This window comes from Thalassophryne amazonica, chromosome 5 (assembly GCF_902500255.1).
Source record: "Thalassophryne amazonica chromosome 5, fThaAma1.1, whole genome shotgun sequence".
Classification (NCBI taxonomy): domain Eukaryota; kingdom Metazoa; phylum Chordata; class Actinopteri; order Batrachoidiformes; family Batrachoididae; genus Thalassophryne; species Thalassophryne amazonica.
In genome coordinates this window covers 11973558-11989735 of record NC_047107.1, presented here as the reverse complement: position 1 = coordinate 11989735, position 16178 = coordinate 11973558, and the positions used below count along the sequence as shown (strand labels likewise).

At 45.9% G+C, this 16178-nt stretch overlaps 1 protein-coding gene across 1 annotated transcript in view; it reads left to right on the top strand.

Annotated features, from left to right (window-relative positions):
- Positions 1 to 16178, top strand: part of adgrd2 (adhesion G protein-coupled receptor D2) — a 415295-nt gene that overhangs the window by 375060 nt on the left and 24057 nt on the right. The window contains exons 23-24 of the mRNA XM_034169723.1: positions 9632 to 9690; positions 9791 to 9821. Of these exons, the coding sequence (XP_034025614.1) occupies positions 9632 to 9690; positions 9791 to 9821 (90 nt within the window). The remainder of the gene's footprint in view (positions 1 to 9631; positions 9691 to 9790; positions 9822 to 16178) is intronic.

Here is a 16178-nt window from a genome sequence, read left to right as displayed (position 1 = left end):
AATGATTTGCAAATCCTCTTCAACCTATATTCAGGTGAATACACCACAAACATAAGATATTTAATGTTCAAACTGATAAACGTTATTGTTTTTGTGCACATTTTTGCTCATTTTGAAATGGACACCTGCAACACATTTCAAAAAAGCTGGGACAGTGGTATGTTTACCACTGTGTTACATCACCTTTCCTTCAAACAATACTCAATAAGAGTTTGGGAACTGTGGACACTAATTGTGAGTGTCATGATTGGGTATAAAAGGAGCATCCCCAAAGGTCTCAGCCCTTCACAAGCAAAGATGGGGTGAGGATCACCACTTTGTGAACAACTGCATGAAAAAAATAGTCCAACAGTTTAAGAACAATGTTTCTCAATGTTCGGTTGCAAGGGATTGAGGGATTCCATCATCTACAGTCCATAATATAATCAGAAAATTCAGAGAATCTGGAGAACTTTCTACATGTAAGCGGCAATGCCAAAAACCAACATTGAATGCCCGTGATCTTCGATCCCTCAGGTGGCACTGCATTAAAAACTGACATCATTGTGTAAAGGATCTTACTGCGTGGTGTTGTGAAAGTGTAGGTACACGGACCCACAACAGGGGGCGCAATGAACGGACAATGGAGAAAGGTGAATAACAAGTTTTACTGTTGTGAAAAGAGCACAACCAATACAACAATTAATAATTTGGAGTTTGAAGCCGAAATCTGCTGGTGTCGTGTGGGCAGGCTCGAAGGTAGGAGGCGTCCGTCCTAGTCGAACCGGAACCACCCAGATTTCCTCTGCCACCGAACCCCAGAAGTACTGGAACCGCCAAGTCCCGAATTCCCAGGTGGCCACTGCCTCCGCTCGTCGGATCCGGTACTGCTGGCGGGAAAGAGCACAAACACACAGGTATGGATGCGACAGCACCCAGTAGACGGAGAGGGGAGAAGCCGCCTCCACCTCTTGTTACAATGAAGCAGGAAAGGTGAGTACTTATCCAAGCAAGTAGCTTTCTGTAGTCAGCTGTCCTGAAAAGGTTTACCAAGGTTTATCAGAGTCTTCAATATGAGCTTGCAGAGAAGGTTACCTTAATCTCAAGGCGATATCTCGGCACTGAGGTGGAGACGCTGTCCTGCTGATATACCTCCGTCCTGAGTGCAGTCAGCTGTGTCCAGTAATGGGTGACAGCTGTCACCCTGGCAGCCCTCGTCGGCGGCAGCGCCCTCTGGTGCCTGGAGCCCGCACTCCAGGCAGGGCGCCCTCTGGTGGTGGTGGGCCAGCAGTACCTCCTCTTCAGCGGCCCACACAACAGGACCCCCCCCTCAACGGGCGCCTCCTGGCGCACGACCGGGCTTGTCCGGATGGCGTCGGTAGAAGTCGGCCAGGAGGGCCGGGTCCAGGATGAAGCCCTTCTTCACCCAGGAGCGCTCCTCGGGGCCGTACCCCTCCCAGTCCACCAGGTACTGAAAACCCCGGCCCATTCGACGGACATCGAGGAGCCGGCGCACGGTCCAAGCCGGTTCCCCGTCGATGATCCGGGCAGGAGGTGGTGCCGGACCCGGGGTGCAGAGGGGTGAGGTGTGATGGGGTTTTATCCGGGAGACGTGAAACACTGGGTGAATCCGCAGTGAGGCCGGAAGCTGAAGCCTCACTGCGGCGGGATTGATGACTTTGAGGACTTTGAAGGGACCGATGTATCGTTCTTGGAGCTTGGGGGAGTCCACTTGAAGGGGAATGTCCTTGGTGGACAACCACACTTCCTGCCCAGGACGATACGTGGGGGCCGGGGCCGCCGCCGGTCTGCATGTTTCTTCGCCCTCGTCCGGGCCTTCAACAAAGCAGAGCGGGCAGCACGCCACACCCGACGGCACTTCCGTAGGTGGGCCTGGACCGAGGGCACACCGACCTCTCCCTCGACCACCGGAAACAAGGGGGGCTGATACCCCAAGCACACCTCAAACGGGGAGAGGCCGGTGGCTGATGACACTTGGCTGTTGTGGGCGTACTCGATCCAGGCCAGGTGGGTACTCCAGGCCGTCGGGTGCGCGGCTGTCACACAGCGTAGTGTCTGCTCCAATTCTTGGTTGGCCCGCTCTGCTTGCCCGTTGGTCTGGGGGTGGTACCCGGACGAAAGGCTGACCGAGGCCCCCAGTTCCCGGCAGAAGCTCCTCCAGACATGTGAGGTGAACTGGGGACCGCGATCGGAGACGATGTCTGATGGTATGCCATGCAGACGGACGACGTGGTGGACCAGGAGGTCCGCTGTCTCCTGGGCCGTAGGGAGCTTCGGGAGGGCCACGAAGTGGGCCGCCTTGGAGAAACGGTCCACTATCGTGAAGACGACGGTGTTTCCCTGGGACGGCGGGAGACCCGTGACGAAGTCCAGGCCGATGTGGGACCAGGGGCGATGAGGCACGGGCAACGGCTGTAGCTGCCCTGAGGTCTTCCTGTGATCGGCCTTGCCCCTGGCGCAGGTGGTACAGGCCTGGACGTAGTCCCGGACGTCGGTCTCCAGGGATGCCCACCAGAAGCGTTGCCGGACGACTGCCACGGTCCTTCGCACCCCTGGGTGACAGGAGAGCTTAGAACCGTGACAGAAGTCCAGGACTGCAGCTCTAGCCTCTGGTGGGACGTATAGTCTGTTTTTTGGTCCGTTTCCGGGGTCCGGGACACGGGTCAGGGCCTCCCGGACGGTCTTCTCCACGTCCCAGGTGAGGGCGGCCACGATAGCGGACTCCGGGATGATGGGATCCGGGGGATCCGACGGTTCCGTTTTGACCTCATCTTCGTGCACCCGGGACAATGCATCCGATCTCTGATTCTTGGTCCCGGGACGGTAGGTAATCCGGAAGTCAAAACGGCCAAAGAACAGTGACCAGCGGGCTTGCCTGGGGTTCAGACGCTTGGCGGTTCTGATGTACTCCAGGTTCCGATGGTCAGTGAAAACCGTGAATGGCACGGCTGTTCCCTCCAACAGATGTCTCCACTCTTCGAGGGCCTCTTTCACAGCAAGGAGTTCCCGATTGCCGACGTCATAATTCCGTTCAGCGGGGGTCAACCTGCGAGAAAAATAGGCACACGGGTGAAGGACCTTATCGGTCTTCCCGCTCTGGGAGAGCACCGCTCCTATCCCTGAGTCCGAGGCATCCACTTCAACCACTAACTGGCGGCTAGGATCGGGCTGCACCAGAACTGGTGCAGACGAGAAGCGCCGTTTCAACTCCTTGAACGCGGCCTCGCACCGGTCCGACCAGGTGAAGGGAACTTTTGGAGAGGTCAGGGCTGTCAGGGGGCTAACTACCTGACTGTAGCCCTTAATGAACCTCCTATAAAAATTAGCAAAACCGAGGAACTGTTGCAGCTTCCTACGGCTTGTAGGTTGGGGCCAATCTCTCACCGCCGCAACCTTGGCCGGGTCCGGGGCGACGGAGTTAGAGGAGATGATGAACCCCAGGAAGGACAAAGAAGTGCGGTGGAACTCACACTTCTCGCCCTTCACAAACAGGCGGTTCTCCAACAACCGCTGCAGGACCTGACGGACATGCCGGACATGAGTCTCAGGATCCGGGGAAAAGATGAGTATATCATCCAGATACACGAAGACGAACCGGTGCAGGAAGTCCCGCAGGACATCGTTTACCAATGCTTGGAAGGTCGCGGGAGCGTTAGTGAGACCGAACGGCATGACCAGGTACTCAAAATGGCCCAACGGGGTGTTAAATGCCGTCTTCCATTCGTCTCCCTTCCGGATCCGAACCAAATGATAGGCATTCCTAAGATCAAGTTTGGTGAAGATATTGGCTCCATGCAAGGGGGTGAACACCGAATCCAACAGGGGCAACGGGTATCGATTGCGAACCGTGATTTCGTTCAACCCCCTATAATCAATGCATGGACGAAGCCCGCCATCCTTTTTACCCACAAAAAAGAAACCAGCACCCATCGGAGAGGTGGAATTCCGGATCAACCCGGCAGCTAATGAGTCCCGGATGTAGGTCTCCATTGATTCGCGCTCCGGCCGTGAGAGGTTGTACAGCCTACTGGACGGGAACTCACTGCCTGGAACCAAATCAATGGCACAATCGTATGGGCGGTGAGGAGGAAGCGTGAGAGCCAGATCCTTGCTGAACACATCAGCGAGGTCATGGTACTCCGCTGGCACCGCCTTCAGATTGGGCGGGACTCGGACCTCCTCCTTAGCTTGGGAGCCGGGAGGAACCGAGGAACCGAGACACTCCCGATGGCAGGTTTCGCTCCACTGAACCACCACCCCGGACGGCCAATCAATCCGGGGATTGTGCTTAAGCATCCATGGAAATCCTAAAACCACACGGGAGGTGGCCTGAGTCACGAAGAACTCGATCACCTCCCGGTGGTTGCCTGACACCACCAGAGTTACTGGAGGTGTCTTGTGTGTGATTGGTGGGAGTAGGGAGCCATCTAGTGCTCGAACCTGCACAGGCGAGGTAAGAGCCACCAGAGGGAGCCCTATCTCCCTGGCCCATCTACTGTCTAGCAGATTCCCCTCAGAGCCCGTGTCCACCAGTGCTGGGGCCTTCAGGGTTGAATCCTCAAACAGGATCGTGACTGGGAGTCGTGTAGCAATGTGGGTATGTCCCACGTGAATGTTTTGGCCCACCCCTGACCCAGTCTCTAAGGGCGGGCGTTTGGCGTTTGACCGCTCGGGGCAGTCTCTCACATGGTGCTCTATTGAACCACAAACAAGACACGCTCCGTGGGTCCATCTCCTTTGTGCATCTGGTGCCCTAAATGTTGCCCTACTCGTGTCCCTAGCTTCGTCAGTAGGGGGAGCTGTGACCCCACGGAGCGCAGGAACAGAGGAGCGTGGGGAGGGCGGAGCTCGATCGGACCCGGAAGGGAGAGGGACGACGCGTGCCTGGCCACGCCCTTCGCCTCGTTCCCGGCGGCGTTCTTCTAACCGGTTGTCGAGTCGTATAACTAGATCGATGAGCCCATCTAAATCCCGCGGTTCGTCCTTAGCCACCAGGTGCTCTTTTAGGACCAGAGACAGTCCGTTTACAAAGGCAGCGCGGAGGGCAGTGCTATTCCAGCCGGATCTCGCCGCCGCGATGCGGAAGGCGACTGCATAGGCAGCTGCGCTCCGACGCCCCTGTCGTATGGACAGTAGTGCGGTTGAAGCGGACTCGCCTCTGTTGGGATGATCGAACACCGTTCTGAGCTCCCGTACAAACCCATCGTATGAATGAAGGAGCCGTGAGTTCTGCTCCCAGAGCGCTGTAGCCCAAGCGCGTGCCTCCCCGCGAAGCAGGTTTATGACATAAGCTACTTTGCTAGCGTCAGTCGCGTACATCACGGGACGCTGTGCGAAGACGAGCGAACATTGCATCAAAAAATCCACGCACGTCTCCACACAGCCTCCGTACGGTTCTGGAGGGCTTATGTAGGCTTCTGGGGACGGAGGAAGGGACCGTTGAACGACCAGTGGAACGTCACTCTCACGCGCAGGGTCCTCGGGAGGGAGAGCCGCAGCGGCGCCCGGAGGGCGCGCTTCCACTTGTGCGGCGAGAGCCTCCACCCTGCGGTTTAGGAGAACGTGCTGCTCGGTCATTAAATCGATCCGAGTGGTGAAAGCGGTGAGGATCCGCTGCAACTCACCGACTACCCCTCCCGAAGCCGCCGATGCGCCCTGTTCTTCCATTGGCCGTTCAACAGCCGGTTGACGCCCCTCGGGATCCATGACGCTGGCCGAGATATCCTGTTGTGAAAGTGTAGGTACACGGACCCACAACAGGGGGCGCAATGAACGGACAATGGAGAAAGGTGAATAACAAGTTTTACTGTTGTGAAAAGAGCACAACCAATACAACAATTAATAATTTGGAGTTTGAAGCCGAAATCTGCTGGTGTCGTGTGGGCAGGCTCGAAGGTAGGAGGCGTCCGTCCTAGTCGAACCGGAACCACCCAGATTTCCTCTGCCACCGAACCCCAGAAGTACTGGAACCGCCAAGTCCCGAATTCCCAGGTGGCCACTGCCTCCGCTCGTCGGATCCGGTACTGCTGGCGGGAAAGAGCACAAACACACAGGTATGGATGCGACAGCACCCAGTAGACGGAGAGGGGAGAAGCCGCCTCCACCTCTTGTTACAATGAAGCAGGAAAGGTGAGTACTTATCCAAGCAAGTAGCTTTCTGTAGTCAGCTGTCCTGAAAAGGTTTACCAAGGTTTATCAGAGTCTTCAATATGAGCTTGCAGAGAAGGTTACCTTAATCTCAAGGCGATATCTCGGCACTGAGGTGGAGACGCTGTCCTGCTGATATACCTCCGTCCTGAGTGCAGTCAGCTGTGTCCAGTAATGGGTGACAGCTGTCACCCTGGCAGCCCTCGTCGGCGGCAGCGCCCTCTGGTGCCTGGAGCCCGCACTCCAGGCAGGGCGCCCTCTGGTGGTGGTGGGCCAGCAGTACCTCCTCTTCAGCGGCCCACACAACAGCGTGGGCTCAGGAACACTTCAGAAAACCATTATCAGTTAACACAGTTCGTCGCTACATCTACAAGTGCAAGTTAAAACTCTACCATGCAAAGCGAAAGTCATACATCAACAACATCCAGAAACTTTGCCGCCTTCTCTGTGTCCGAGATCATTTGAAATGGACAGACGCAAAGTGGAAAAGTGTGCTGTAGTCTGATGAGTCCACATTTCCAATAGTTTTTGTAATCATGGAAAAATACCATCCAGATTGTTAACAGCGCAAAGTTAAAAAGCCAGCAACAATTAGTGTCCTCAGTTCCCAAACGCTTATTGAGTGTTGTGAGAAGGAAAGGTGATGTAGCCAGCAACAATTAGTGTCCTCAGTTCCCAAACGCTTATTGAGTGTTGTGAGAAGGAAAGGTGATGTAACACAGTGGTAAACATACCACTGTCCCAGCTTTTTTGAAATGTGTTGGAGGCATCCATTTCAAAATGAGCAAATATTTGCACAAAAACAATAAAGTTTATCAATTTGAACATTAAATATCTTGTCTTTGTGGTGTATTCAATTGACTATAGGTTGAAGAGGATTTGGAAATCATTGTATTCTGTTTTTATTTACATTTTACACAAGGTCCCAACTTCATTGGAATTGGGGTTGTAGGTGATTTCAATGATTAGCTCATCTTCCTGCCTGAAGAGTTGAAATATTAAGAATGAATTTTGTTTGACACGCAACACTTGAATTTCACTTAGAAATGGGATTGGCCACCAAATCAACAGCGATGTGGATCTGAAAGAGGGCCAACAACAACAATTACTGTTGCAGCTAATCAGTGCTGTTGGGTCAACCATATGTGTCATCATCTACTGGAAGAGGCAGTGAAAGGAGGTATGGATTCCAGCTGAAGATGGTGGATGACAATTAGGGGACTCCCTGTATGTGATGAACTTAGTCAGCTAGATTTGTGGGTGGATTTAACAAATATGTGGTTGCACTTTTAATCACTGAAGTCAGAATAACCCACCTGTAACCAGACCTAACCTAACCTGACCTGATCTGACCATAGATTCTAAGGCATACTTAAAATAATTGCTGAATATTCAAAGGATTCAAAGGATTCAAAGGAATTTCACAATAATAGTAGCATCTGCTGTTGACGATACAAACTCAAAACTGTTATGTTCAAACTGCTTTAAAAAAACAACAACTAGTATTTAGTTGTATAACCACAGTTTTTCATGATTTCTTCACATCTGCAAGGCATTAATTTTGTTCGTTTGGAACCAAGATTTTGCTCATTTACTAGTGTGCTTGGGGTCATTGTCTTGTTGAAACACCCATTTCAAGGGCATGTCCTCTTTAGCATATGCAACATGACCTCTTCAAGTATTTTGACATATCCAAACTGATCTATGATACCTGGTATGTGATATATAGGCCCAACACTATAGTAGGAGAAACATGCCCATATCATGATGCTTGCACCATCATGCTTCACTGTCTTCACTGTGAACTGTGGCTTGAATTCAGAGTTTGGGGGTCGTCTCACAAACTGTATGTGGCCCTTGGACCCAAAAAGCCATTCTGGTTATTCTTCTATCCATTTTGATGGTTGTTTTCCGTTTTCTTCCATGCGTCTATGTTTTTTTTTTTTTTTTGTCCATTTTAAAGCATTGGAGATCATTGTACTTGTAGTTGAACAACCTATAATTTTTTGCACCTGCGTATAAGTTTTCCCCTCTCCAGTCAACTTTTTAATCAAACTACGCTGTTCTTCTGAACAATATCTTGAACATCTCATTCTCCTCAGGCTTTCAAAGAGAAAAGCATGTTCAACAGGTGCTGGCTTCATCCTTAAATAGGGGACACCTGATTCACACCTGTTTGTTCCACAAAATTGACAAACTCACTGACTGAATGCCACACTACTATTATTGTGAACACCCCCTTTTCTACTTTTTTTTACTAATAGCCAAATTTCATAGCCTTAAGAGTGTGCATATCATGAATGCTTGGTCTTGTTGGATTTGTGAGAATCTAATGAATCTACTGGTACCTTGTTTCCCATGTAACAATAAGAAATATACTCAAAACCTGGATTAATCTTTTTAGTCACACAGCACTACTATTATTCTGAACACTACTGTATGTAAATGTCCCCAGTGTTATTCCTTTGAGATATCGACAAGGGTGTTGGGAAAGTGTAGTGACACGGACCCACAACAGGGGGCGTAAATGAACGGACAATGAAAGAGTTGAATATGAACACTTTACTGTTGTGAATGAGCACAACCACAATACAGAGGAATACAGAATTTTGCAAACAGTCAATCCACAAAGGTGACGTGTGGGCAGGCTCGAGGATAGAAGACGTCTGTCCTGAGAAGAACCGGAACCACACAATTTCCTCCGCCACTGATCCTGGAGAATACTGGAGCTGCCAAGTCCCGAGTCCCCAGGTGGCCACCGTCTCCGAATGTCGGATCTGGTACTGCTGGAGAGGAGCAGAAACAATAAGAAGTGGGTGTGTGTACACCCAGTAACAACAATGGTGGAGATTCCACCTCCACCTCTTACACACACTCGTGCAGCTCCTGTCTCAACACTTATCTGGCTGGGGTGTGAAGCAAAGCCGTCGCTGATTACACCAACCTCACTGATAAGGTACTCCACAGGAAAGCAGCTGCAAAATGAATTCAGACTAAGACACAATTAGATTCTGGCTGAGGATATTACCGTCACAGGTCGATGATATCTCGGCAACGAGGTGGAGATGACGTCCAGGTTTTATGGAGTAGTATGATGAAGTGTAGATGGGTGACAGCTGTCATGAGATAATGAGTGACAGCTGTCACCCCCGGCTGTGTCCGTGGCGGCAGCGCCCTCTCGTGCCTGAAGCCCGCACTTCAGGCAGGGCGCCCTCTGGTGGTGGGTCAGCAGTACCTCCTCTTCTGGCAGCCCACACAACAAAGGGTGTTACACATGTGCTAAAAAGGACCGTTTCAGATGCTGTTTTAGACATATCATCTGTTATCTATAACAGCGTGTCATCTGCAAATGCATTTTGACTAGTCAGTGTGTCTGCAATCACAGTTTCACTTGACCTTGCATGAACAAAGCTATTTGCAGCAAAAGACAACGCTTTTGGAATTCAAATGAGTGATTTTATTTATTTTATTATTTTTAATTCAGAGAGATTCAGAAAGGAGAGCTTTGTGATTTTCTCATTGAAACCACCATCAGCAAACCAAGTAAGCAACATCTCAGTGTCAATCTAAAGCCATATGTTAACATGTCAAATGATGTCATTGTCACTAATGTTGTGTTTGTCTCCTATATTTTTTTTCCCAGATTGTTCAGCTAACTGGTTTCAAGCCATCAGGTATCTCTCGCTCCCCCTCTCTCGCTCTCTCTGACTCTCTCATGCGCTGATAATGCTACTCTTATGCTGCCTTCACATAACGACAGGAGAAAATGTCACAACAGTCCTCAAAATAGAATCACTGTCACCTGCAGAAGCACACGGCAGATGAGGACATGAGACGCTGTAATTTTTCTCTGTTAATGAGACGGACAATGAGACTTAATTGAAAGATGCAACTTAATTGAAAGTTTAAGTATTAAATAAAAGATCAAGCTGTCTCTGATGGTTGCTTAAAAAGTCAGCTTTTAGTGATACTACAGCTTAATTTCTCAGTAATATTACACAAATGATTCCCTTTTACCTGATATAAATCTGTGTGTTTCAGCAAAGTAATAGTCCATCCCTCGCTGGTTGTTTTTACCCATCTTTAAGGATACAACAACATCTGGTTTTGTCCTTGTCTCTGTGACGAGTGGAGAAACTTAAATTTTAGCTGTTGATGGGAAGTGCTGTCATGGTGTACAGGTGTCAACAGTGGCAGAATTTCCCATAATCCTTTCACTGAAAACAAGGGAACATCCAGTTTATCATCTGTGGTAAACAGTCAACATGTGAATGCAGCATAATAATTCTGTCAGTGGTTTGTTGAAAACATTCTTGCAAAGGGGATTTTTTTTTTTCACTGATATGGTTCATAATGCAACAATTAAGTACTGTATTATAAAATGTTATGTAAAATACTGGCTACCTCATTTTTATTTTTCATTCAGGATCACAAGTAAAAGTTTGTTTGTTTGTTTGTTTGTTTTTTTATTGATGATTAAGTTCTTTTTTTTATGGAACGCAAAGTAGTATTTTTTCTTGTTTTTTTTGTTTGTTTGTTTTTTGTTTTGTTCTGCTTTTTGTTTTTTTGTTTGTTTATTGTTGTTTGTTTGTTTTTATGCTAATCTGAAATTAAACTGATCTGTGGCTTTCAAAACATGTCCGATCCGAACCATGGATCATGTGATCCATGACACCCCTAAGTCTGAAAGTTCACAGGTGACTTTCTAACAAGTAATACCACCACCATGTGGTGGGTGAGTGTAATTCTTGCTGTCTGAGTTTGGGGTGCATTGTGGACCCTATGTAGTTTTGCTGCTGTAGTATTTACAATGTCTGAGCTTCAGATCATTTAAATAAAGAAAAAGCATTAAAAAAGTCTGCAAAGCTGCAAGTTGGAAATGGGCTTGGCCTAGGTACATAAATACACATAAGTGCCAAGAACACAAGTGAAAAGGAGCCTTTAGTAAAAACTGCTGAAACTTATGATTTATGGTTCAGCAGTTTTGTTTTGTTTTTTGTTTGTTTGTTTGTTTGTTTTGTTTGCCAAAGGTTCACTCTAGTGATTATTGTCTCAACATCAGGCTGATTTGTTTCAGGCTTGCAGAAGTTTTTGCTCATGATCCCCAAATTTATTTCAGCGGAATGATTCATATGTGAGACACAGCACATTTAGTCAATAAGCAGGAGAAATACCCACACAAATCTGGCAGATATTTGTACCAAAATACTACAGAACATCAAAAACAAAAGGTATAAATTTTGTTTAGCTTTTTTTTTTTTTCCAAACATTGTGCCTACCAAGCTTTGTCAAAATTTAGCAAATACTGCAGGGTGACTTGCAAAGATAACTTAAAAAAAATAATAATATTTTTGCTGTGGATGCCAGACTCTTTTATGATACCAGTATACTGCAAAATGGTTGCAGTAAATCAGCTGCAGTATCCATTGGAAATTGTTACATATTTTGTACTGCATCCCTCGCTTCATCCAGAGAACTTGATTGGGTTGTTCTGACATTGTTGCAGTCTGATCCTTCAGCCCATCGGTCCATCAGTCTTGCATAATTTGTTTTTGTTCAATAATACAATGTGCTAATATACATTATGCAGAAAGAAGCGGTGTGAGTGGGTGAGGTCAGAATGTGTCATTGCTGTAACCTGGTATCTCTGATGTTGCTGCTGTTGCTATAGTGAGACCTACACCACTCACTGCTGTTGTTGCTAAAGTTCTGTTTTTCTACTGTGTGCTACCTGGTCAGCAAAATATCTGGGTAGCAGCACACGGGAACAGATGGCAGTAGGTTTTGCTGTTTGGCAAAGACATTTATTTGTATTTAAAATGAACATGACTGCTAATTGTGTTTTCTCTCTGGAGCCCAAAAATCAAGAAAAAGATGAAAAAAAGCTCAAAGTAGTAATGTCGTCATGATCGGTATGTCACTAACACTATAACCATGGACGGTTTGGAGACAAAATGAGAGAGACCAGGTTGAGTTGGTTTGGGTATGTGCAGAGGAGGGATGCAGGGTATACAGGGAGGAGGATGCTGAAGATTGAGCCATCAGCAGGGGAGGAGAAGAAACAGGGGTTTTGTGAATATGGTGAGGGAGGACCTGCAGGTGGTTGGTGTAACATAAGATGCAGAGGACAGGGTGAGATGGAGATGGATGATCTGCTGCAGTGACCCCCGACGAGAACAGCCAAAGGAACAAGTAATGCAGAGCTTCTAACAGGAACAAACAGAGTATCAGAGATCAGCGGGTTTGCATTCAGTAGCGAAAACTGTTTACCTTACAAACTCACATGAGCAATAGCACAAGGTAACACTGCCCAATGTTCTGGAAATTGTTGCAAGATTTGGCAAATGTCTGAAGTTTTGAGATGTGTTTAGTTTTTGAAAGTGTTTCATCTGATGCAGTCAATCACATCATAAGAAATCCATTAAAACTGCACCTTTCACCTATTTTTAAATTCTATTGCTTGTAAATCAAAACATTCCAATCTCACAGTTTTTCCCCATTTAAACACATTTCTGTGGGGCCATTATTGTAGCAAAAGTATTTGCAAATGTGTATTTCGACCTGTGTGTATCTAACCAGATCCACAAATGTGTGAAAAAAAAAAAATCTGTGTGTGTGTATTTCAATTTGTGCATGCGTAACCAGATCCACAAATGTGTAAAAAAAAAAAAAAAAAAAAAATCTGTGTGTGTGTATTTCAATTTGTGCATGCGTAACCAGATCCACAAATGTGTAAAAAAAAAAAAAAAAAAAATCTGTGTGTGTGTATTTCAATTTGTGCATGCGTAACCAGATCCACAAATGTGTAAAAAAAAAAAAAAAAAAAATCTGTGTGTGTGTATTTCAATTTGTGCATGCGTAACCAGATCCACAAATGTGTAAAAAAAAAAAAAAAAAATCTGTGTGTGTATTTCAATTTGTGCATGCGTAACCAGATCCACAAATGTGTAAAAAAAAAAAAAAAATCTGTGTGTGTGTATTTCAATTTGTGCATGCGTAACCAGATCCACAAATGTGTAAAAAAAAAAAAAATCTGTGTGTGTGTATTTCAATTTGTGCATGCGTAACCAGATCCACAAATGTGTAAAAAAAAATAAAAAATCTGTGTGTGTGTATTTCAATTTGTGCATGCGTAACCAGATCCACAAATGTGTAAAAAAAAAAAAAATCTGTGTGTGTGTATTTCAATTTGTGCATGCATAACCAGATCCACAAATGTGTAAAAAAAAAAAAAAATCTGTGTGTGTGTATTTCAATTTGTGCATGCGTAACCAGATCCACAAATGTGTAAAAAAAAAAAAAAAAAAAAAAAAAAATCTGTGTGTGTGTATTGGCTGTGTTCTTACACATGACTTTTGCTACACTCCTGCTGTGTTAGATCTGTAAATGTGTGCAGTGATTCGTGTGTGACTTGTCTGTGCCGCCGTGGCTATTTAGCTTCACACCACCAGGGGGTGCAAGCACCATTGATATCGGTCACCCCTCTCATTTTAAGCCTGGCCACCACTTCAAGCTGGATGCAATGCATTCTTGGTAAAATGTACTGATAAATAAATGTGTCCTTATTCTGCAGATTGCAGTGTTTTATGCTACTGCTGTGGTGAACATGTTGAAATTTCTTAGAGCTTGTTAAAATTATGTCCAAAAGTGCTTTTGATGTTTAAATTATGAAACAACATGACACCATAAGTGAGTGGCTGGGTTGAATTATGTGCTTCAAAACGCTGAGCTTCATGCCTTGTACGTTTCAATCTTTAAACTAACATATAACTCCAGAAAAAATATATATAATATGTTTTTATAATCTGATACATTATTTTAAATAACTTTGTGTTTTCATATAGTCTTTTTTATCAACTCAATCAACTTTTTTCTTATATAGCGCCAAATCGCAACAAACAGTTGCCCCAAGGCGCTCTATATTGTAAGGCAAGGCCATACAATAATTATGAAAAACCCCAACGGTCAAAATGACCCCCTATGAGCAAGCACTTGGCTACAGTGGGAAGGAAAAACTCCCTTTTAACAGGAAGAAACCTCCAGCAGAACCAGGCTCAGGGAGGGGCAGTCTTCTGCTGAGACTGGTTGGGGCTGAGGGAAAGAACCAGGAAAAAAGACATGCTGTGAAGGGGGGCAGAGATCGATCACTAATGATTAAATGCAGTGATGCATACGGAGCAAAAAGAGAAAGAAACAGTGCATCATGGGAACCCCCCCACAGTCTACGTCTAAAGCAGCATAACCAAGGGATGGTCCAGGGTCACCTGATCCAGCCCTAACTATAAGCCTTAGCGAAAAGGAAAGTTTTAAGCCTAATCTTAAAAGTAGAGAGGGTATCTGTCTCCCTGATCTGAATTGGGAGCTGGTTCCACAGGAGAGGAGCCTGAAAGCTGAAGGCTCTGCCTCCCATTCTACTCTTACAAACCCTAGGAACTACAAGTAAGCCTGCAGTCTGAGAGCGAAGCGCTCTAATGGGGTAATATGGTACTACGAGGTCCCTAAGATAAGATGGGACCTGATTATTCAAAACCTTATAAGTAAGAAGAAGAATTTTAAATTCTATTCTAGAATTAACAGGAAGCCAATGAAGAGAGGCCAACACGGGTGAGATATGCTCTCTCCTGCTAGTCCCCGTCAGTACTCTAGCTGCAGCATTCTGAACCAACTGAAGGCTTTTTAGGGAATTTTTAGGACAACCTGATAATAATGAATTACAATAGTCCAGCCTAGAGGAAATAAATGCATGAATTAATTTTTCAGCATCACTCTGAGACAAGACCTTTCTGATTTTAGAGATTTGCGTAAATGCAAAAAGGCAGTCCTACATATTTGTTTAATATGCGCTTTGAATGACATATCCTGATCAAAAATGACTCCAAGATTTCTCACAGTATTACTAGAGATCAGGGAAATGCCATCCAGAGTAAGGATCTGGTTAGACACCATGCTTCTAAGATTTGTGGGGCCAAGTACAATAACTTCAGTTTTATCTGAGTTTAAAAGCAGGAAATTAGAGGTCATCCATGTCTTTATGTCTGTAAGACAATCCTGCAGTTTAGCTAATTGGTGTGTATCCTCTGGCTTCACGGATAGATAAAGCTGGGTATCATCTGCGTAACAATGAAAATTTAAGCAATACCGTCTAATAATACTGCCTAAGGGAAGCATGTATAAAGTGAATAAAATTGGTCCTAGCACAGAACCTTGTGGAACTCCATAATTAACTTTAGTCTGTGAAGAAGATTCCCCATTTACATGAACAAATTGTAATCTATTAGACAAATATGATTCAAACCACCGCAGCGCAGTGCCTTTAATACCTATGATAAGTCCACTGTCCGAAGCCATAAGAAGATCATTTGTAACCTTCACTAATGCTGTTTCTGTACTATGATGAATTCTAAAACCTGACTGAAACTCTTCAAATAGACCATTCCTCTGCAGGTGATCAGTTAGCTGTTTTACAACTACCCTCTCAAGAATCCTTGAGAGAAAAGGAAGGTTGGAGATTGGCCTATAATTAGCTAAGATAGCTGGGTCAAGTGATGGCTTTTTAAGTAATGGTTTAATTACTGCCACCTTAAAGGCCTGTGGTACATAACCAACTAACAATGATAGATTGATCATATTTAAGATTGAAGCATTGAATAATGGTAGGACTTCCTTGAGCAGCCTGGCAGGAATGGGGTCTAATAAACATGTTGATGGTTTGGATGAAGTAACTAATGAAAATAACTCAGACAGAACAATCGGAGAGAAAGAGTCTAACCAAATACCGGCATCACTGAAAGCAGCCAAAGATAATGATACGTCTTTGGGATGGTTATGAGTAATTTTTTCTCTAATAGTCAAAATTTTGTTAGCAAAGAAAGTCATGAAGTCATTACTAGTTAAAGTTAATGGAATACTCAGCTCAATAGAGCTCTGACTCTTTGTCAGCCTGGCTACAGTGCTGAAAAGAAACCTGGGGTTGTTCTTATTTTCTTCAATTAGTGATGAGTAGAAAGATGTCCTAGCTTTACGGAGGGCTT